Source organism: Thamnophis sirtalis, unplaced genomic scaffold (genome assembly GCF_051295495.1).
Source record: "Thamnophis sirtalis isolate CommonGarterSnake01/CBP01778 unplaced genomic scaffold, rThaSir2_p1.2 scaffold_8, whole genome shotgun sequence".
NCBI classification, from domain to species: domain Eukaryota; kingdom Metazoa; phylum Chordata; class Lepidosauria; order Squamata; family Natricidae; genus Thamnophis; species Thamnophis sirtalis.
In genome coordinates, this window is record NW_028261388.1 from 12,197,972 (window position 1) to 12,221,132 (window position 23,161).

General features: G+C 44.1%; 1 protein-coding gene across 3 annotated transcripts in view; it reads right to left on the reverse strand.

Annotated features, from left to right (window-relative positions):
- Positions 1-23,107, reverse strand: part of MRE11 (MRE11 double strand break repair nuclease) — a 45,505-nt gene extending 22,398 nt beyond the window's left edge. Inside the window, exons 1-11 of one of the 3 annotated variants that reach the window (XM_087721105.1) lie at positions 23,047-23,107; positions 19,573-19,670; positions 18,633-18,771; positions 16,135-16,295; positions 14,394-14,481; positions 13,433-13,574; positions 11,581-11,695; positions 9,421-9,606; positions 8,399-8,570; positions 5,253-5,333; positions 3,878-4,004 (exon numbers count right to left, since the gene is read on the reverse strand). In XM_087721105.1, the coding sequence (XP_087577231.1) occupies positions 3,878-4,004; positions 5,253-5,333; positions 8,399-8,570; positions 9,421-9,606; positions 11,581-11,695; positions 13,433-13,574; positions 14,394-14,481; positions 16,135-16,295; positions 18,633-18,771; positions 19,573-19,592 (1,231 nt within the window). In that variant the 5' untranslated portion in view covers positions 19,593-19,670; positions 23,047-23,107. Of the gene's footprint in view, positions 1-3,877; positions 4,005-5,252; positions 5,334-8,398; positions 8,571-9,420; positions 9,607-11,580; positions 11,696-13,432; positions 13,575-14,393; positions 14,482-16,134; positions 16,296-18,632; positions 18,772-19,572; positions 19,671-21,271; positions 22,564-23,046 lie in introns of those variants that run through there. The other 2 variants (XM_087721106.1, XM_087721107.1) reach the window with 2 other exon arrangements.
- Between the last annotated feature and the right edge of the window lie 54 nt (positions 23,108-23,161).

A 23,161-nucleotide genomic window follows, 5' to 3' on the forward strand; every position in this document is an offset into this window, starting at 1 on the left:
TGAGCCTTGGAGGCCACATTGTCGGTCAGGATTAACACATGGTGATGAGATACAATGTCCCGAAATTCCAGGAGAGCCAGACGAATGGCCCGCAACTCCAGCCAGTTTATGCTGTTCGCCAGCTCCTGATCCGACCATCGACCTTGGGCCACCTTGTCCAGGGCATGGGCCCCCCATCCGAATAAGCTGGCGTCCGTTGTAACTTGAACGCGGTCCGGCTCCTTGAATGGACATCCCCTGAGGAGCCTGGACGACATCCACCAATGCAGGGACCGCCTGGCCTTGCCCGGGAGCTGCACCTTGATGTGGGAATGACTGGTATGCGCTCTTTGGAAGGGCAGCAGGAACCACTGGAGAGGACGCGCATGGAACCTGGCCCAGGGCACCACGCTGATGCAGGAGATCATCTTCCCTAGCAGTTTGGAAAGCGACAGCAGCGGTACTCGCCGATGGGATAGCGCATGATGCGCTAGGCGGTATATGCTCTGCCTCCTTTCCGGGGACAGGAAAACCTCGCACGACATCGAGTTGATGGTGGTTCCCAGATGAAGGAGGGACGTGGTTGGGCGCAGGTGGCTCTTGGGCAGATTGAGGACAAAGCCATGGTCCCGCAATGCGTCCATCGTGACCTGTAGGTCTCGGAGGGCCTGATCTCGAGAGGACGACAGCACCAACACGTCGTCCAAATAACAATTGATGCGTATTGGAATTGAGCGAAGGGAGGCTGCCAATACTGCCAGAAGCTTGGTGAACGTGCGCGGGGCCGAGGAGAGGCCGAATGGCAAGGCCCGGTATTGATAATGACGGCCGTTGAAGTGAAACCGCAGGAACTTCCGATGTGCCGGATGAATGGGCACATGGAGGTACGCTTCTTTGATGTCTATGGAAGTCATCATGTCGCCTTGGCGGATGGAAGCCAATATGCTCTTTAGAGAGTGCATTTTGAATTTTTGGTATTTGATATACTGATTGAGCTGTTTCAAATCTAGGATTGCCCTCCATCCCCCGGAGTTCTTTGGTACTAGGAACAAGATGGAATAAAACCCTAGGCCTCCCTGCCCTTTGGGAACTTGCTCTATGGCCCTGATGGTGAGAAGATGAGATATCTCGGTGTCCATAAGGCGCCGCTTTGACGGGCACCTGGGCACAGGGCACCTGATGAACCTCCTCGGGGGGATGGATAGAAATTCTAGCGTGAGACCCAAACTCACTACTTGAAGGGCCCAGGCGTCTGACGTGAGCTCCGCCCACCGGTGGGCGAAGGCCAAGAGACGTCCTCCTATGGGCCCTACCTCCTGCGAGTCAGCGGTATCTGCGAAAGGATCGGTTGCCCGCTCCTCGGAATGACCGTCTACTCTGCGCCTGACTCTGCTGGCGCCCCCTGTCTCTGGCCCCGGCTCGGTCCTGGCCACGGTCCTGTGCCTGGGAGAACCCCCTGGTATAGTTGGGGACATAGGGGGCAGAGGTAAACCCCGAGTCCCCAGACCGAAAGGGCTGCCGTCTACCATAAGGCTGTGGCCTTCTGGCCACACGGGCACTTGTGGAGGGAAGCACCCTACGTCTGTCCCGAGTCTCAATGAGAATTGGATCCAGCACTGAACCAAACAAGGCCCCGCCCTTAAAGGGCGTGGATGCTAGACGCCACTTGGATTTGATATCAGCTTGCCAGTGGCGGAGCCAGAGCAAACGGCGAGAAGCCACATTGGAAGCCACGGCTCGGGAAGCAAACTTTGCCGCGCTAAGGGTGGCATCAGCAGAAAACTCTAGGGCCGCTATCAGTTTGGTGACATCCTGATGGAGGCGCAGTTCCTCCGGATCCAGCCTTTCCTGTAGCTGTCTCAGCCAAACTAAAGAAGTCCTATTAAAGAAGGAAGCTGCAGTGGCTGATCGCAAGGCCCACGCTGCTGCCTGATGAGTCTTGCGAAGGACCGATTCGGCCTTGCGGTCCTCGGCCTTCAATCCTTCCGAAATTTCAGAAGGAATTAACGCCGGTGAAGCAAGAGCAGCTATGGGAGCATCCACTGTGGGAAACTGCAGGAGGGCCTCCAACTCTGGGGAAGATGTGAAAAGCTTCCTATCACCAGACCCAGGGGGCTTAACCGCGGTCGGCTCATCCCACTGCTTTTGGATCAAATCAAGAAAAAGCTTGGGAGATGGGATAAAATCCTGCAGAGCCACCTGCTCAGCAAAGAGCCGCTCGGTGGCATCCAGGCCCACAGCAGCACTTTCTGCAGAAATTGCCTCCCCCATGTGGGTGGTAGTCTTGGCCTTATATAGCAGGGATTTGAAAAGAGTGTGCCTGAAAAGCCCAGGGGGCGGAGGCTGGTCCACAGGAAGGCCCTCGTCACCAGAGAGTTCCCTATCCTGGATTTCACCTTCCTCCACTAAAGGAGACTGTGCGCTAAACACAGAGTGTAAAGGGGAAGGAGGATCAGTTTGCAGAATGGAAGAATCCCCTTGTACTGCTTGGGGAGCCAGGCCTGAGTAGGCCAGAGTAGGCCTGGAGACCTGGGATCTACGTGCTAATTCCGCATCCACCCCTCTGGAAATAGCCTCTGAGATCATGCTGTAGAATTCAGCAGAAAGGCCCAAATCCTGGCCCTCCAGAGGCCTGAGGCCTGCAGCTGTGGGGGTGAACGTGGCAGAGGGCCCAGCGCGTGGAGGTGAACGAAGAGAAGCCCCACTAGCCTCCGAAATAATTGGGGGAGAACGAGGCCCGAAAGCCCCTACCTCAGGAGTAGGGCCCTGGGGAAGCTGAATATCAGGAGACCAACCCTGCTCAACAACCCTCACCGGAGACACAGGCTGCTGAACCAAAACCGGAGGGGAAGAAATGGGAGCCCCAGATGCCTTGGGGGGAACTTTGGCCTTGTCCTTGCGCTTGTGCGACTTATCCCGAACAGTAGATGAGGCTCGAGGCCTACTAGTAGAGGCCCTGGTCGCGGCCCTGTTGGGCCCAGGGCTGGCCCCTCCCTCGCCAGGGGAGCGGGGCTCAGAAACTGGCCGGACAGTACCTTGCAATTGATCAGCCATGATATGAGTTTGAAAGAGCTCAATCAGCGAGACAAAGGAATGCAATTGAAAGCACTTCGCCAAGAACGCCACGTGGAAGCAGAGACCAAGAGAAGCGACCTCCTCCCTGAGTCAGCAAACTCGAGTGAGGGAAAAGGGAGGGGCGGAAGCAGTGCGCAGACTCAAGCGCGCGAACAAAATCTGCCTTCTCATCCCAGGCGTTAGAGCGCATGCGTGAAAAACGCTTCCAAATAAGGTCACCGGCTTCAAAGGCGCGAAATTCAAAGGAACCGCAGGGGAAATTCCCAAACAGCCGATCCATGTAATCCTCCGGCAGCCGCTCCAACGAGGGCACAAAGGAGGGAGGCGGGGAGGGGGGGAGACCCGCTCCGACAAGCCAAAGCCTCGGATCTGACCGCGCCCGCGGGCGGGTGCTATCCGGCATGGATGGCAGCGCTGGGAGACTCAGCTTCCTTGCGCGCTGATGATAAGGGAGGGCAGGCGGAGAACGCCCCACTCCAGCTGCAGCGATCCGATATCCCTTTAAGGGAAATAGCGAGGGAGGAATCGGCTGACAGCAATCTGCCGCTTTACCTCCAATCCAGCAAGAAATCCACAGTGAAAAACCAAGTAATTTCATCCTTAACCCTGAAATATTAGCAATTAATCAAGAGAGCGTTGAAAATAAGTCTCGTAGGCTTGACTGAGTAATAAGGACTGGGGAGGAAACGGAAGTCCAGTCAGAGGAGGCGTAACTTTGATATTTGCATACTCAGTCTCAAGGCTAGAAGGCTAAGTTAACCCATGATTGGATTCCCGGAGCAGCACACAGGAGAAATAGTATATTCTTTTTTTTAACATTTACCATTTTTCTCTTTTTGTTCCCGATGCCTGAAAAAATGTATGATGTCTTTTGGATTAGCTACTCTATCCATGTACTTCTGGCTGAAACGGACCATGCTGAAGGGTTCGAAGCCTCCGCTGTAATCCACCTTCCAATCAAATAAGATAAAACATAAAAGATGAGAGAATTTGCAATTAGGCATCTGAAAATAATTAAAAATTCATCGGTTGACTTTGATGCACTTATTATGATTTTACTAAAATATTAGCAAACACTTTGTTAGTGTAGCAAATTATTTAGTGAAGTAATTAGTATTATAGCATTCTAGCTACTGTTAGTAATTCACAGGAACATCATGTGCTAACAGCTGGCATGTGCTAACAGCTGGCATACCTGAAAATAAGCCGAGGTGGCGCAGTGGTTAAATGCAGCATTGCAGGCTACTTCAGCTGACTGCAGTTCTGCAGTTTGGCTGTTCAAATCTCACCGGCTCAGGGTTGACTCAGCCTTCCATCCTTCCGAGATGGATAAAATGAGGACCCGGATTGTTGTTGGGGGCAATATGCTGACTCTGTAAACCGCTTAGAGAGGGCTAAAAGCCCTATGAAGTGGTATATAAGTCTAACTGCTATTGCTATATTTAATGTTAATATTCATGCATCTTCAAACAATCCAGGAGTTTATAAAATTGGTTCCACCACAAAACCGCGGTCAACTAAAGCGCGCTCGACGAAACCGCGTACCTGACGTCATCACAGTGCGACGAAAAAAGCACGCTGTGAGCGGTAAAGCTGAAATTAACGCGTAAACCTAAACCTAACCCCCCCAAACCTAACCCTAACCCTAACCCTAACCGTAAACCTAACCCTTAACCTAACCGTAAACCTAACCCTAAACCTAACCCTTAACCTAACCCTAAACCTAACGCTAACCCTTAACCTAACCCTAAACCTAACCCTAACGCTTAACGTAACCCTAAACCTAAACCTAACCCTAACCCTAAACCTAACCCTAACCCTAACCCTAAACCTAACCCTTACCTTTACGTGAATCGGCTTGCTTTAAAAACCGCTTTTTAAAGCGCTCTTTTTTCTCCGCGGTTGTATTTGTCGCGCTGCTGATGATGTCAGCGACGCGCTTTAATCGGGCGCGCTTTAGTGGACCGCGGTTTTGTCGTGCCACGTATAAAATTAGCTCCTGTAAGATCCTCAACCTCCATCTCCAAGGCATATTTTACTGCTACAATTAAGCAAAACTAAAGCCTCAAGAGATCTATTAGATAGGTAGAATTGTTTAAAAATCAACCCATACTTTAAAAGTTACTGCCTATTAAAGGTTGATTCTGAGGCTAAACGAAACACAAGGAAGAAATCTGATTTAAAGACCACATTCTTACTCGTAATCTTATTAGGGGCTTCTCTGGTTGCTTGGGGTTTCCGAAAGACTGTCTTTCTGCGTTTTCCAGCATCAATTCCACCTTTAAGAGAGGTACATAATTTGATAAAGGCAAAATTTGCTGCACCGGGTATTAATATATGCATTGTATAGATTAAAGCAAACAATCTTTAAGGGGTTATTTTTGAATTTCTCCTTCCTCTGCTGCGAAATATTGGATTTCAGTCAAAACTACCTAAATGTGGAGCCACAAGGCTGATTTCCAATGAAGATAATCTATCCCGCAACATAATAGTATTGGAATTATTGTGCTTGTAGTACTCTACAAGCCACAGCAAAATTAATTTAGGCAACGTAGCCTGCTAGTATTTCATTGGAATCTCTTCTTCTCACTTAGTAGGAAAAAACAGTACCCCAAGCAAGCTAGTTATACTCAAGAGCAATAGTTTTTTTTTATAGTTTTATTTGGCATTTATAGGCCGCCCTTTTCCCTGAGGGGACCCAGGGCGGCTTACAATTCGTGGGAGGGAGTGCAAGACAAAACATAAAATATGTGAATAAAGTAAAATAAAACAGTAAAACACAACATTCATTCAGCATTCGGGCGGGGCGGATTAGGATCTTATCCCCAGGCCTGACGGGATAGCCAGATCTTAAGGGCTGTGCGGAAGGTCTGGACGGTGGTGAGGGTACGAATCTCCACGGGGAGATTGTTCCAAAGGGTCGGAGCTGCTACTGAGAAGGCTCTCCTCCGCGTAGTCGCCAGTCGGCACTGACTGGCGGATGGAATTCGGAGGAGGCCCAATCTGTGCGATCTGATGGGACGGAGGGAGGTAATCGGCAGAAGGCAGTCTCTCAATGCAAAGAAGTATTGCCAAAACATTTGAGAAGGCCTATGATAGGAAACTGAAGAGGAACTAAAGAGCTTCTTGATGAGGGTGAAAAAGGAAAGTGCAAAAGTTGGCTTGAAACTCAACATTGATTCCTGGCAAACAGATGTGGAAGAAATAGAGGTAGTGAGATATTTTATTTTCCTGGGCAGCAAGATCACCACAGATGGGGGCTACAGCCAAGAAATTAAAAGACGCTCACTCCTGGGAAGGAAAGCCATGGCAAATCTAGACAGCATACTAAAAAGCAGAGACATCACCCTGCCAACAAAATGGGTATAGTCAAGGCGATGGTTTTCCCAGTTGCAATGGATGGCTGTGAAGGTTGGACCATAAGGAAGGCTGAGCGCCAAAGAATGGAGGCCTTTGAATGATGGTGCTGGAGAAGACTCCTGGGAGTCCCTTGGACTGCAAGGCAATCAAACCGATCAGTCCTAGAGGAGATCAACCCTGACTGCTCTTTAGAAGGCCAGATCCTCAAGAGGAAACTCAAGTACTTTGGCCACCTGATGAGAAGGAAGGACTCCCGGGAGAAGAGCCTAATGCTGGGAAAGATTGAGGGCAAAAGAACTGGACAGCAGAGAATGAGGTGGCTGGATAGAGTCACCGAAGCAGCAAGCCTGAGCTTAAATAGACTCCAGGGGATGGTGGAGGACAGGAAGGCCTGGAGGAACATTGTCCATGGGGTTGCAATGGGTTGGACACAACTTCACAACTAATAACAACATGATAGGAAATATTACCAAGAGTATGCAATCTATAACCCAGCAGAGGTGGGTTGCTCCCGGTTCAGGCAAACTGGTAGTAGCGGCGGCGGGAGGCTCCACCCAACCACCCGGATGCTTCTGCGCATGCAAGAGAAGCAGCGCCCGCATGCAAGCAAACTGGTAGTAGAAAAAAATGGAAACCCACCACTGAACCCCAAGTCTAAACAGACTCTCAAAAACTCTTTGGGGAGTCATATGGGACCTTGACAGCAGCAATGGCCAAAAATTGGCAGTAGCATTTCTGCCATTTTGGAAGCATAAAACACTAACACGTAAAAATAAGCTTAGCTTATTTAAAAAGGTGATTGTACTGCCTCATAAGCTCTCAGCTGAAAACATTGTCCTGCACTTGTATCTATGATCATAGATGGTGCGTATGCGTATATATTTGCAGAACAATGAGATTTGAGAGACAATTCAGAAAAGCCCTTTTGTTTAAAAAGAACTCCTCTTACCTGACATTGGCTTCTATCTAGCACAGGGGTCGGCAACCCTTGGCTCTGGAGCCGCATGTGGCTCTTTCATCCCTCTGCTATGGCTCCCTATCACCGGTCGGCTCGACAATTGATAGGGCTTTCGGTTAGGACAGGTAGAGGAAAAAGGATGGCGTGCTAGGAAGAGACTCTATGGTGGGGGAACCAGACCTCCAGTCAGCAGAGGAAAAAGGATGTTGTGCTAGGAGGGGACTCTATGGTGGTCGAACCGGATGTCCAGTCAGCAGAGGAAAAAGGATGTTGTGATAGGAGGAGACTCTATGGTGGAAGAACCGGACTTCCAGTCGGCAGAGGAAAAAGGATGCCGTGCTAGGAGACTCTATGGTGGAGGAACCGTACTTACAGTCGGCAGAAGAAAAAGGATGCCGTGCTACGAGGAGACTCTATGGTGGGGGAACTGGATGTCCAGTCGGCAAAGGAAAAAGGATGCCATGCTAGGAGGAGACTCTATGGTGGGGGAACTGGACGTCCAGTTAGCAGAGGAAAAAGAATGTTGTGCTAGGAGGAGGCTCTATGGTGGGGGAACCGGACTTCCAGTCAGCAAAGGAAAAAGGATGTTGTGCTAGGAGGAGACTCTATGGTGGAGGAACCGGACTTCCAGTCGGCAGAGGAAAAAGGATGCCGTGCTAGGAGGAGACTCTATGGTGGAGGAACCGGACTTCCAGTTAGCAGAGGAAAAAGGATGCCGTGCTAGGAGGAGACTCTATGGTGGGGGGGGAACCGGACTTCCAATCGGCAGAGGGAAAAAGATGCCTCGCTAGGAGGAGACTCTATGGTGGGGGAACCGGACTTCTGGTCGGCTCCAGAATTGAATAAGGAGCTTCCGGTTAGGACCTTTATGGCTCTCTAAGGTTGCCAATCCCTGATCTAGTACCACATCGAGTCCTATAATACGAATAATACCTGTATGCATTTTTCAAAAAATCATTTATTTTATTTTATTTATTTATTTATTAATAAAATTTATATGCCGCCCAATCCCGAAGGACTCATTACCTTCTCCATGCAGAAATCTTGTATTACTTGTGTGACTTTTGGGTTGTCTGGGAGAAAAATGTTCCCGTGGTCGGCCAGAACAAGGTCTTCGAGGTAGAAAGGCCGTACGGTCTGAAGAGGAATTTTCTGCATCTTCATTTTTTTGTCTTTCACGTGTAACAAGCCAACATGTCTGGAAGGCATGGAAACAAAAGCTGTTTACATCTTGGCCACATGGCAGAATTTGGCAGGAAGCAATAGCAATAAAAATGGAACCCTCAGAGATGGATCAGGTCAAGATCCATGGCAAAGAACGCCCATCTAGAAATGTGGAAAAGTAAGGAGCATGGTGGTGGTGGCTCATGACATTAGGACGCGGGGCTGACAATCGGCAGGCTCACGTTCGAGATCTGGTTGCTGTCTCAGGACAGATGAGCTCCCGTCACACGCTCCATCTCCTGCCAGCCCAGTAGTTTGAAAGCAGGTGACTGCAAGTAGAGGGGTACCTTAATGGGGACATGAAAGGAGCTTCCAACTGGGCATCCTTTGGATATCACCATTCAATCCTTTCAACCCAGAAGCACTTCCATGGTCCCGATATAATAGTTGTCAACTCCCAATGTTGTCATAGTGAGAGAAGGGGGGGGGGGAGTGCATTCCACGCATACTGTTGGCTGAAGTTGGATCTCAGATTACTGCAGCAGGCTTGGGAGGGGTGCACCTCATTGGGGAATGTGATTTATGACACAGACTGAGGGGAGGGAAGGAACAGGGTTAAAGTTCAGATATAACTCAAACAAAGCTTAGACCTGACTATGAAAATATCTTGCCTATGGTGCTCCTAATAAATGACTAATTTTGTATTGAAACTTGGCTTGATACTCATGAATCAATTAGGGCATTTTTAGGAAACCTTACAATAGTAGTATCATCAAAAAGTCAGCCCTAAGATTATATAAGTGGGATATAGAATTTAGAGGAAAGGCTCCCACACATTTTTACCGGATATACAATGCAAATTAGTGAAACACATCAAAACATACTTTTTGGCAGTTTCTCCTGGCGACAAAGACGTAACCACCGAACTTCCTGGCTGAGAAACATAGAAAAGTTGTTGCTCGTTTCTGGTTGGAGATATTTTACATTCATGTTCATGACCCCAGATTACAAGGTCAATGAAGTCATCTAGAAACTGTTCTGGAATATAATTTGTTGCGCCGTGTTTACTCCTGTGCCAAAGAAAACAAACACGACAGGGGGAAAAAAAATTAAACAGCATTTTGCATACAATAAACCAAAATACCCAACTTTTAAATATGGTCCATTCTTACTGTCCAAAAATTTGATTATCAGAGATCAAAATGGAGAGCTTTATTACCGTATTTTTCAGACTATCAGACACGCCAAGATTTTGAAGAGGCAAATTTTTTTTAAAAAAAGTTTTTGCACTCTGCAGACCTCCTAAAAACGGCCCGTTTTTAGCAGGCTGCGGGGGCAAAATTGAGCAAAAAATGGCCCGTTTTTCACTCATTTCTGCCATCCCCAGCCCCCAGGAGCACCCTGGAAGCCTCCTAAAGGCTATGCACAGCCATTTTGGTGAAGGGGGTGGGGTTTCGGGAGGCAAAAAACGTTGTATTCAGTGTATAAGACGCACCCAGATTTTCAGCCTCTTTTTTTGAGGGAGAAAGGTGCATCTCCAAAAAATACAGTAATTATGCTAGTAATTAAAGGAAAGCAAAAGAAAACATTAGATTCTGATACCTACAGATACAATCCCATCTAAATTTCAAAACGTCTATAATTAGATTTTGCTGCTCTAGTTCTAAAATTATTTTGCTACATTGAAAACTGTAACATTGTCAAATTCAATGACTTGATCAATAGGAGAGTCGGATCATCCCACAGGTGCAAATAAAGAACAATCTCAACATCCAAGGATGGATGATACAACTAAGAACAGGTTATCAATTCAGGATCCAGATGAGGTGGAACATAGACCAAAGGCATGAGATGTCACTTGGGGACTCTATCATGAATCAGGGAGGCCAGTGGTGGGGAACCTTTGAGAGGCGGAGTGCCCAAACTGCAACCCAAAACCCACTTATGTATCCCAAAGGGCCAACAGGGCAATTTAACCTGAATAATGAGGTTTCACTACCTTAAAATAATGATAAACAAGGTAGAGTTCAGCTAATTGTTCTAAGAAAAATGTGATAAGTGCACTTTTATGGCCCTTCGTTTTTTTCTGCCTTTGAAATATTATGTTTAGCAACAATAAAAAAGAAAAACTTTTGTAATATCATTTCTTCCACCCTCCTTTCCCTCTCTCCCTCCCTCTCGCTTCCCCTCCCTCTTACTCTTCCCCTCCCTCCCTCTCCTCCCTCTCTTTTTCTCTTTCCCTCCCTCTTTCTCACTCCTTTTCTCTGTTCCCCTCCCTATCTCTTCCCCTCTGTCTTTCTTTCTTCCCCTCCCTTTCTCTTCCTCCCTCCTTCTCTCCCCCTCTCTCCCTTTCTTTCTTCCCCACCCTCTCTTCCCTTCCCTCCCTCTCTCTTCTCCTCCCTCTTTCTCTCTTCCCCTCCCCCCTTTCTCTCTTCTGCTCCCTCCCTTTCTCTTTCCCCCTCCCGCCCTCTCTTCCTCCCTCTTTCTCTCCCGCTTTCTCTCCCTCTTTCTCCCTTCCCCTTCCTCTCTCTTCCTCTCTTTTTCCCTCCCTCCCTTTCTCTCTTCTTCCCTCTCTTTCTCTCTTCCCCTCCCTCCCTCTCCCCCCCCCGTAGGAGAAACGCAATGGAGCTGGGCTGGGGCGAAGGCATACATGCCCACAGAGAGGGTTCGGAATGCCACCTCTGACACATGTGCCATAGGCTCGCCACCACTGAGGTAGGCTGGGGGGGGGGGACAGGACGACAAGAGACACCCATCATATTCCTCAGAATGAAGGACCATGTCTAGATTAAATTCTACTGAGGCAGGCCTCCATGGAGCTTCTTAAATCACCTGGTCTAATTCTGATCCCCTAGAAACACCAATTTGTTTCCCAATACTATTTAAAGCTAGTAATCTGCAAACAGCAAAAGTCCCTCATAGCTTGGACTCAGGGCCTAGGTAACTACAGAATTGCCATCTCCAAGTAGACCATACCTTCCTAAAGTGCTCTGGAAGGGGAAAAAATCATGCTCCTTGGTTGGCTTACTAAACAGCAGCTGTACCTGTTCTGATGAATTACAAACAGATTAAACCATCTATCTTCATCTTCTTTCGGCCTCAACATGGTTACTTGTTTATTGACAAACATCCGATATAGTCTTTCATCGGGAACAGATCCTAGAAGAGAAAAATTACATGCAATGGGGCTTTTAGAGACCCACCAAGCAGAAAATTACACAGCTCATCAGTGAGATTCCAGCTAGTATTTAGACAACATATGAGCTTATTTTGCAGTTTTTACTATTGGCAAAAGAGGGACATGGTGGCTCAGTGGCTAAGACGCTGAGCTTGTCCATCAGAAAGGTCAGCAGTTTGGCGGTTCGAATCCCTAGCACCATGTAATGGAGTGATCTTGTGCTACTTGTCCCAGTTTCTGCCAAGTAGCACTTCGAAAGCATGTAAAAATGCAAGTAGAAAAATAGGAACCACCTTTGGTGGGAAGGTAACAGCGTTCTCTGCATCTTTGGCGTTTAGTCATGCTGGCCACATGACCACGGAGACGTCTTCAGACAGCGCTGGCTCTTCAGCTTTGAAACAGAGATGAGCACCGACCCCCTAGAGTCAGGAACAACTAGGACATATATGCAAGGGGAACCTTTACCGTTACTTGCAAAAGATTGAAGCAAGTTTAATATTTTGCTTGTTACACAGTCAGCTTGCCAACTAAAGAAAATCATTCCCCAGAGATTAGGTGGGCCCTAACCTTGTCAGTCCATTGCAACACCTTAAAGACAAACTGGGTTTGGGAAGACTTTGCAGCCTTACACTTTTTCCACATGGCACTCACCGCACGAGGGACGATGCGGTGGCTCAGAGGTTAAGATGCTGGGCTTGTCGGCTGGAAAGCCGAAAGCCTAGGTTTGAGACCTGAGTTCCACATGATGGGTGGACTCCCGTCCTCACCTCAGCTCCTGCTAACCTAGCAGTTCAAAATCATGTAAGTGCAAGTAGGTAAATAGGTACCACTTTGGTGGGAAGGCAACAGTACTTTGTGATGTCATCAGCTGTGGGTTTCACATTTTGTTACCACTGGTTTATCTCGCGCTTGCGCAAGCATACGCACCCCTTCCACAAATGCGCCTGGCGTTCTGCACATATGCTTTGCTCGTGTGTGTCCTTCCACGCACATGCACAGCCTCAAAAACGTGGCTAAATAGGACAGGGCGCCCCCCCCCCTGCGATTTCCGCTACCGGTTTGGATGAACCAGTCCGAACCGGCTGAATACCACCTCTGGATGTCATGCTGGCTATGACCATGAAAAATTTTGAGGACAGTGCTGGCTCAATGGCCTTGAAGCGGAGATGAGCAACGCCTTCTATATTCGGCAACGACTAGTGCAGGAGTCTCCAACCTTGGCAACTTTAAGATTTGTGGGCTTCAACTCCCAGAATTCTGGGAGTTGAAGTCCACAAGTCTTAAAATTGCCAAATTGGAAACCCCTGGACTAGCAGAGTAAAATCCGCAGGGACTCCTTTACTCATTGCATGAAAATATATATAAAATTTAGAGGCCTGCAGAACGTATTATTTTGAATCCTTTCACAAAGGAAACTGTCCGTGTTTGGAGTGGTAATTTTGAGCGTGAAACACTTCTGAGTGCTTAGATCAGCATGTTTCACAAAGCAGTGGCTTTGCGCTCAGAAATGGGTTGTCTCACAAAATTTTGCCCTTGAAATAGTTGGAAGTATTTTCATATGCCGCCTAATCAATCTTTTGTGGATCAAATCGTGCTACTACTCCTCTTAATTCTAATTACAGCATAAACATTCAATTCAATATCTTTACTCTGTTTTCCATTTTTCAAGAACCACTTGTATATACAAAATATCATGCCCCGATCTGCAAAAGCCTTACCTAATCCATAAAGAGCGATCTTTGAATTTCCTTTCTGAAGTAAAATGGGACTAATTTCTATTTTCTCTACAGATGGTGATCGTCCAAAATGATTAATAAATCCTGCACAAGTTAATATGTCCAAAGCACAAAGACCATCTGCCTATAGATATGGAAAATAATAACAAAAAGGGAATTTGTGACACATCAATTTTGTTATAAATTCCCAACATATATAGCTTTAAAAAAACCAGAATGTGGTTTTACTGATGTGTGTGTGCACATAAGTGAAAAACCCATATACTTTGCATTTATGATTGCTTACATTTCTCAGACAAACATTAAATGACAAATTAATGTTTTTTCCTGTATTAAATAGCCTCTAAAGCTTTTGACGTCTCAAAAGTGGGGAAAACATAAGAGTGATTGCAAGCTACATAAAGTGGAGTTGCAAATACTTTAGCTTCTAACCTGCTTTACTTCCTCCAGGTTAAGAATAACCTCTGAACAATTAGACATAAACCAGAATGTAACCAATTTCCCACAAAGTGAACATCATTTCACAAATAAAACATACAAAAACAGTATGGTAAGAATTTAATTTTTAAAACTTGGTGATTTTTTTGTTGAAGACTATGAACCAAATCAATTCTATAACAATTCTATGTATGCTTTTACTCTATGGAAGTTACATTTTATCCTATGCTAAAACACAAACCATGTACTACATTAAATGCTATTTTTATCTTGTATGCCTTCCTAATCATGAGTATGATAAACTTGACAGCAAGTTTAAGAAATAAAACTGCAGCCTACCAAAAAATTGGTGTAGGATACAATATAACTCATGCTTAATTTCACTAGCAGATTCTAGTACAGAATTGCTAGATTGTAACTTTCATATTCTTGGCTGTCTTTCTAAAGGATTACTAGCATAATTAATGAAGCTACTGCTCTTCTTTCATTCTTTTAACATTCTTACCCCTGTGGGATCATCGTGATTGCCATGAATACTAAAAACTGGAATAGAAACGTTGAGATTTTCATCTTGGTAGTTAACCCATGGAAACCTAGACAGGACAAGTTTAAAGCAAGCAAAAAAATATTACTGCATCATTTCCAACATGCAACTAAACCCTACAGGAATGTATTTTTTTAAATAGAATTAAACCTTATGGGCTGAATTCAGAATTGTGAAATTCTTGATGTTCTTCTGTGAGTTTGGCCATTTGGTTACAATTCACTACCCAAACTAGGTAACATAATCAATGTAATGGTGATTTGTCCGGTCGCCATATTAGGCAGCAAACTCCATATACATTCATATACTGGTGATGTTAGCTAATGGGTAATGAAAAGTCTACAAGGAAACAATCAAACTCAAAAGATCACCAGGAAGTCCACAGTTCAATCCTGAGCTACATTTATTCCCTTCTATTAAACTCATTGGAAGAGTGAATAGAATTAATGTGATTGTATGTAATGTGTTTTGAGAAAAGGGATGGGACAGTTTTTATACATTGCTCCTTGATCTGAAAAGCTGCTCAGGAAGTTGGAGAGATATTTATTTTTATTTTTATTTTTATTTTTATTTTTATTTTTATTTTTATTTTTATTTATTTATATATATATATATATATATATATATATATATATATATATATATATATATATATATATATATATATATATATATATATATATATACACACACACACACACACACACACACACACACACACACACACACACACACATATACACGATATTTATAGTTTCGACGAAGTCTCATTCGTCATCTTCAGGCTGCTTCAGACTACTTCAGGTTTGGTGTTTCCAGGAGTAGTGTGAGATCTCGGCTGTATCTCACACTACTCCTGGAAACACCAAACCTGAAGTAGTCTGAAGCAGCCTGAAGATGACGAATGAGACTTCGTCGAAACGTCGCCAAGACATCTCCAATTCTACGCGGGAGAATACCCGAACAACTAGAGACCTACATACTAACACCCGCGAAAACCTCAGAATATATATATATATATATATATATATATATATATATATATATATATATATATATATACACACACACACACACACACACACACACACATATATACACCTATTAGATTTTACAACCCCCGGTATGCCCAAATATAGGAGGAAGATCACTACTTCCATTCTCTGTCCTTCGGCTCCTCACAAGAGACCATCCAGGCAGAAACCCAATATTTTTATTGTTGCCTTTTTGTTACATTTGTTGTATTTGTGCTGATAAATAAATAAAGGGAGACTAGTATAGATCTATTTCAAGCTATTTAGCTCTCATCAGCTAGCCATACCCTTACTGGGATTTGAACCTGGGCTGTATTACATATTAGGCAGATGTCTTAGCCATATATATGCGCATTTCTCCCATCTTAGCACTTTTCATGAATGCATGGAAGTTTTATTTGCAGGCCACAAGGCTAATGCAGCAGAATTTCAGGAGGGAAAAAACAAGAGCTCCATTAAGCAGACCAGCAGGAAAACTCCCAGTATAATAATAATGTAAACAACAATAAAAATGTACGTACAGCATTGCCCGGAATTAGCACCACTAAAGAACAAACTGGATCAAACTTTCTTTAGTTATTTACAGTTCAGTTACAGATGTGATTCAGTTACAACCAGTTATTTACAAAAAAAAACACCTTAATTTAATGTACTATAGGAATACTTACTTGCTAAAGCCAAAATTAACTGACTGGTCACTCAGAATTTCAAATTGTACAGGACGGTCACCCATGCAATATTTTCTCAGTAATTCTAAACATGTATATATTGTTTTCCGGGAAGGCTTGTTTTCATGAAAGAGATCTCCACCTAATAAAATGAAGTCCACCTGAAAAGAAATTTTCAGTGATATGTTATTATATATGCACCTATTCCTCAAAATGATAGATTTCTGAAAATGGTTCAATTAGACAATATTTTGGGGTTGAGTTTTTTGTTGTTTTGAGAACAGATGTGGCTACTTTAAGAAGTTGTAGGCAGGTACTAAGCGTGCAAAAGCTAGCATGAAACTAACATTAAGAAAACTAAGATCATGGCATCCAGTCCTCTCAATCCCTGGCAAATAAATGGGGAAGAAATGGAGGTAGTGACAGATTTTATTTTCCTGGGCTCCAAGATCAACCCAGATGGGGACTGCAGCCAAGAAATTAAAAGACGCTTGCTCCTGGGGAGGAAAGCTATGGCAAATCTAGACAGTGAATTAAAAAGCAGAGACATCACCCTGCCAAGAGTATAGTCAAGGCTATGGTTTTCCCAGTTGCAATGGATGGCTGTGAAAGATGGACCATAAGGTGATCCAACCGGTTAGTCCTAGAGGAGATCAACCCTGACTGCTCTTGAGAAGGCCAGATCCTGAAGATGAAACTCAAATACTTTGGCCATCTAATGAGAAGGATTCACTGGAGAAGAGCCTAATGCTGGGAACGATTGAGGGCAAAAGAAGAAGGGGACGACAGAGAATGAGGTGGCTGGATGGCGTCACCGAAGCAGTCGGCGTGAACTTAAATGGACTCCAAAGGATGGTAGAGGACAGGAAGGCCTGGAGGAATGTTGTCCATGGGGTCGCGATGGGCTGGACACGACTTCGCAACTAACAACAAAAACTAAGTTTGCAGCTTCTTCAAAAGTGCCTTTTGGTCTATAAATCCTAAATAGTGGAACTTGCATGCCAGTAAACCCCAAATGCATCTGAGGTCCTTTTAAGGCTCAAAAATATGTAGAAAACAAAAGAGATGGGAGTCCTTTCTAGAATTTGGCAGGTTTTGTTTAATCCTGACTGAAATGCCCAATGTATAAAATAAGCTGTTAATTAAAGAAGTATAATAAAGTACCTCTTATGCAGAAAATAGAAAGAAGTGAAGATGAAAAAGTACATCCAGATGTTTTGTTATAAAACTTCATTTATGGATGGTTAACTGTTGTGGCCCAGCAGGAGACGTTGGAGCAGCCAACAGACTCCGATAGCGAGGGGTCCTATGAGTCGGCTCTGGATGATGTGGAGGACCCTGGGCAGGGTTCAGACTCTGAGCAGGGACCAGAGAGGCTGGTTAGCCACCAGGTGGCGGCTGAGGCATGGAGCAGCGGTGAAAGCCAAAGGGAGTTTGTCCCTGACGTCAGGCCCTGGAGCAGTGGAGAGGAGCTAAGGGAGTTGGTCCCGGACGCCAGGCAGAGACTGGCAGATAAGCGCCAGCAGCAATTACGGAGACATAGAAGATAATCAGGCCCAGGTGGTTGTGATTTGGGCTCCTCCCAAGAGAGTATATAAGAAGAGACTTTGGGAGGAGACCTTTTGCAGGACAACCATTTTACTAAAGCTGGAGAAGCTCTTGTGTGTATTTCTTATCTGTGGGAGTCTGGGTTGCTGCCAAAGTCTTGTCTGTGAGTAATTACTGTGAATAAATTGGCTAACAGTAACCCTGTGTCGGCGTGACTCACCGTACCGGGTGGAGGGTGTATGTGTCAGAACAGTTAACATTCCTACATGACTTAAAATCAATTGTATTTATCTTTTGATTGTTGATTGTTAACTTAGCTCAAAAGATTCTGTGCAGTATACAAATATGAACTACACATGCCCTGGTTAATTTTTCATTACTGAAAAATTAATCTTATTGACAGAACAATTGGCTCAAATTGGTCTCGGCTTCACGATGTCATTTGTGTAATTTGCAATTAATGTCCTAACAATAAGAATAATTTCTAGGAAATACAGATGGTTCTCAACTTACAACCATTCATTTAGTGATTATTCTAAGTTACAATGGCACTGGAAAAAATGAATTATGGTCATTTCTCACACTTATGACCGTTGCAGCATTCCCATAGTCACATGATCAAAAATTGAGCACTTGGCAAATGTATTTATAACACTTGCACTATCCTATGGGTCATGCAATCACCCTTTGTAACCTTTCCAGCTAGCGTCCGACAAGCGAAGTCAATGGGGGAATCCAGATTCATTTAATGACCGCATGATCTACTTAACAACCGCAATGATTTGCCATTAACAACTATGGCAAAAAAAAATATCGTAAAATGAAGCGCAAGTCACTTAACAACTGTCCTGCTTAGCAAAGGAAATTTGGGGGACCACCCAAATTTTCGAGGACTACCTATATGTGACTTTTCAGTGGTAGTTTGGTAACGTGATTTCATAATGGGTTACCTCATTATCCTGAGCAAGTTTCAATATTTCATCAAATGTTACAAAAGTATCATTTCCACGACAAGCATCCTTCTCCATATATCCTAGGTGAATGTCTGTAGCAATTAAAATTTTAAACGTGTCTTTTTCTTCTTCATCTCTAAAGTTAAGGGAGACAAAAAAGAAGCAAAGTAATATGGCTGCATCATTTACTTTTTCGGCATCTGATACAATGGAGTATTTTGTAAAGTTATGGATTACATTCTTCAAAGACGACAGTATTCAGTATTTATTTCATGGAATGATAGAATCATAGGGAACAATTGGGCCTCCAGAAACTCTTCCTGCTGCATTTCTAGAGTTAACTCAATCTCTATGACACTTAGAACGTTCAATTATTTGAATTATTTCTTATAACGTATCTGCAATTCCATAAGAGCCCAGGGTTTTAAAAAATTTATTATTGGTTTAAATTATAAAAGTACTAACGGTTCACCCAGCATTGCCTGGGTATTTATTTAGAGGGGGAAAATATCCAGACCAAACGTAATGTCTGATGTTGGATTTTTCCCCTTACCAGAGGGAGCTCTCTTGTGGAGTACTGTGAAGCCGTTACCATGGCAACCCCACTGCGCTGTACAATAGAAGCCATTTACAGTACAGTAGAAGCCATTTAAAGGCACAACAGGCTGCATCGTAATAGAACACACACCCCGAGGGGTGTTTAGGAGTGTCTTACCCCCACAGTATTTGTCTTTAGAGAGCAAGTCATCTGTGTATCAAGTTTGGTTGAAATTGCTTGAAGCGTTCCAGAGTTATGCTGGCACATACACACACCCATCCATTTATAGTTTTCATTTTCAGCACTGATAAAGTGACAGTAAATTATAGGAAAACCACAGATAGCAAGACAGATGACTAAATCTCTTCCCCATTGATGTGAATATTGTGGAAAATTTACCTGGAAGTGGTAGAACTCATCTTCACAATCAACCTGGCTCCAATTTTAAAATGGTCTCATAAAGCCAAAGACTAAAAAAATAGACTTTCAGTCAAGACCTAGGAACAACCAAATAAAGAGAAGAATCTTAAGTAATAAACTTGAAGCTAAGCTGTCATAATTTATTGTTAAAAATGTACTTTTCCATTGAACCAAAAACTCAAGCCTGATGCACAGAAAAACAAATGAAAAACCAAGAGTCTGTATAAACAGGAAAACTCCAAGGCAACTGTAATTTTTAGCTTTTATCATTATCACCTCTTTAGTTTTTTTGCAAAAAGCATTAAAGCCTTTTAATGGCTCCTGCACCTTTAGAGAAAATTCCAAAGGATTTGGGGGGGGTTTATAGGAGAGTTTGAAGACATCTTAATATTTGTGGGTGGAATAATAAGGTACCACATTTTTTTTCTACAGAAATTAAGTGAGAAACAACAAACCAATGTTTTTCACCCCCTTGTCTCATTTAACTACGAAAGAATAGAATAAGTCATTCTCTTTTACATACAATGGGTTTTTGTTGAAGGAAAGAATAATGTTCTTTTATTTTATAAAAGAGCAATCTAGCATATTCCATTCCATTTGTAGAACTTGCAGAAGGGAGACCTAATGCTAATAAGTGGTTTGGGTATTAAACTTAGCCAAAATCTGAGGTCCAATTTGGTTTGGTGATTAAGATACCAGATTTGTTGTTGTTGTTGTTAGTTGCAAAGTCGTGACCCCATGCACAATGTTCCTCCAGGCCTTCCTGTCCTCTACCATCTCTTGGAGTCCATTTAAGGTCACGCCAACTGCTTCAGTGACTCCATCTCATTCTCTGTCATCCCCTCCTTCTTTTGCCCTCAATTGTTCCCAGCATTAGGCTCTTCTCCTGTGAGTCCTTCCTTCTCATTAGGTGGCCAAAGTATTTGAGTTTCATCTTCAGGATCTGGCCTTCTCAAGAGCAGTCAGGGTTGATCTCCTCTAGGATTGGCCAGTTTGATCACCTTGCAGCCCAAGGGACTCGCAGGAGTCTTCTCCAGGACCAGAGTTCAAACGCCTCAATTATTTGGCGCTCAACCTTTGTTATGGTCCAACTTTCACAGCCAAACATTGCAACTGGGAAAACCATAGCCTTGACTATATACACTTTTGTTGACAGGGTGATGTCTCTTGCTTTTTAGTATGCTGTCTAGATTTGCCATAGCTTTCCTCCCCAGGAGCAAGCATCTTTTAATTTCTTGTCTGCAGTTATATCAGATTAAGCTACCAGATTAAAAGATGGAAGATGCGTTTAGTCTCATTTTAAACACAAAGCTATCTGGGTTATTTTGGATAAGCAACTGTCTTCAGCCCTAGGAAGCAGGCAATGGCAAGCTTCTTTCAAGATCTTGTCAAATAATCTGAAAGGACCAGTGCAGGTCACTGTGGCTCAAAGGCATCACCAAAATAAATAAAAAATGAACCCCTCTTTGGATAGAATAAGGAAACAGCGAATTATATGGAGGTCCACCCCTTCTGAAGCAGACCTTGTGTTGAGGTTTTGGCATGATATGTGAATGATCCAAGCAATGAATTATTTTAGTTAATTGACACTCGTGACTGGTCTCTATGTAACCACTGAGAGGGGTTTGCCCTATTTCTGTAAAAGTGGTGATTATATAGTTTCCACAAGCATACTCACAATTAAAATTCAAAGGAAATCAAAACCTGTGAGAATAAACAACTTCCAATTAGGCAAACCAACACTGGAAGATTTCAAGAAGAGATTGTTCAACCATTTGTCTGAAGTGGATTGGTATAAAGAGTTTCCTTCCTGAGAGGGAGTAGAAGTCAGACTAGAAGACCTCCAAGGTCTCTTCCAGCCCTGTTATTCTGTGAAGTAAACTTTGTTTCTATAATTCCTATAACACAGTGTCACATAGTATAACTTCAATATAATGTATAAAGGTATAATATAGAATTCCAAAAGCAGGAATATAGGATTAAACTCTAAATTAAAATTATAGGATTAAATGAGCCAAAATCATTGCCCTGTAAATGAGACTAGCACGAGCCCCTGGATTTAAAAGGTTCTGCATATCCCATACAGTGACCAGCCAGCACACTCTTTCACAATGTTTTTTGTGGGAAGGAGAATAGAGAGGCTGGCTTCAAACCGGGCTTGGTGGAAAACTCAGCATCCCCAAAAAATGCTACAATGTGCTACAGACATTGTCTGAAATGGTGCAGGATCTCCTGCTTGAGCAGGGGGCTGGACTAGAAGACCTCCAAGGTCCCTTCCAGTTCTATTCTATTTCTATTCTTTCTTATTCCTATTCTTATTCTATTCTTTCCTATTCCATTACTATTCTTTCCATTACTATTCTATTCTTTCCTATTCCCATTCCATTCCCATTCCTATTTTATTCTTTCCTATTCCATTCCCATTCCATCCCTATTCTATTCTATTCTTTCCTATTCCTATTCCATTCCCATTCCATTCCTATTCTAGTCTTTCCTATTCCTATTCCATTCACATTCCATTCCTATTCTAGTCTTTCCTATTCCATTCCCATTTCATTCATATTCTTTCCACTCCTATTCTATTCTGTTCTTTCCTATTCCCATTCCATTCCTATTCTATTCTTTCCTATTCCATTCCCATTCCATTCCTATTCTTTCCATTCCTATTCTATTATTTCCTATTCCATTCCCATGCTATTCTTCCCCATCCCATCCCAATTCCTATTCTATTCTTTCCTATTCCATTCCCATTCCATTCCTATTCTATTCTTTCCTATTCCCATTCCATTCCTATTCTATTATTTCCTATTCTATTATTTCCTATTCCATTCCCATGCTATTCTTCCCCATCCCATCCCAATTCCTATTCTATTCTTTCCTATTCCATTCCCATTCCATTCCTATTCTATTCTTTCCTATTCCCATTCCATTCCATTCCTATTCTTTCCATTCCTATTCTATTATTTCCTATTCCATTCCCATGCTATTCTTCCCCATCCCATCTCATCCCAATTCCTATCCTATTATTTCCTATTCCATTTCCATGCTATTCTTCCCCATCCCGTCCCATCCCACCCCAATTCCTATTCTATTCTGGGCTGAGTTAACCCTACTCGGCTTTCTCATACTGGGCAACCCCACCCAAGGGATTGGGGTGCAACCGAAGCAACCCAGCCAAGAGACATGATGAAATCATCCCCTCTAGGGAAACCTTTTCTGGCATCCTGGGTTGGAATAACGCCTTTATTCCCCCCCCCCCCCAAGGACCGTGCGAATTAAAGCACAGCGGCAACTCCTGCAGAGACACTGCAGGCAGCCTCCTCGTGGGATTCCGGCTGTTCTTGGTCACCGGGCTCGTTTCATCTCGCTTACCGGCAAGGCAAAACAAGGAGGCCGCCCTCACTCCTTCCCTCCCCCACTACCCCCCCAACACACCCCCCCTCCCCAGCTCACCCAACTTTCCCTTTTCCATACTTCCCGGCCCTCTCCCGGGAGCGCCGGCAGCAATTCTCGCGAGAACTTACCAACTCCCGTTCCCTTTTCCCGCCTATGTGCCTAACACCCCATT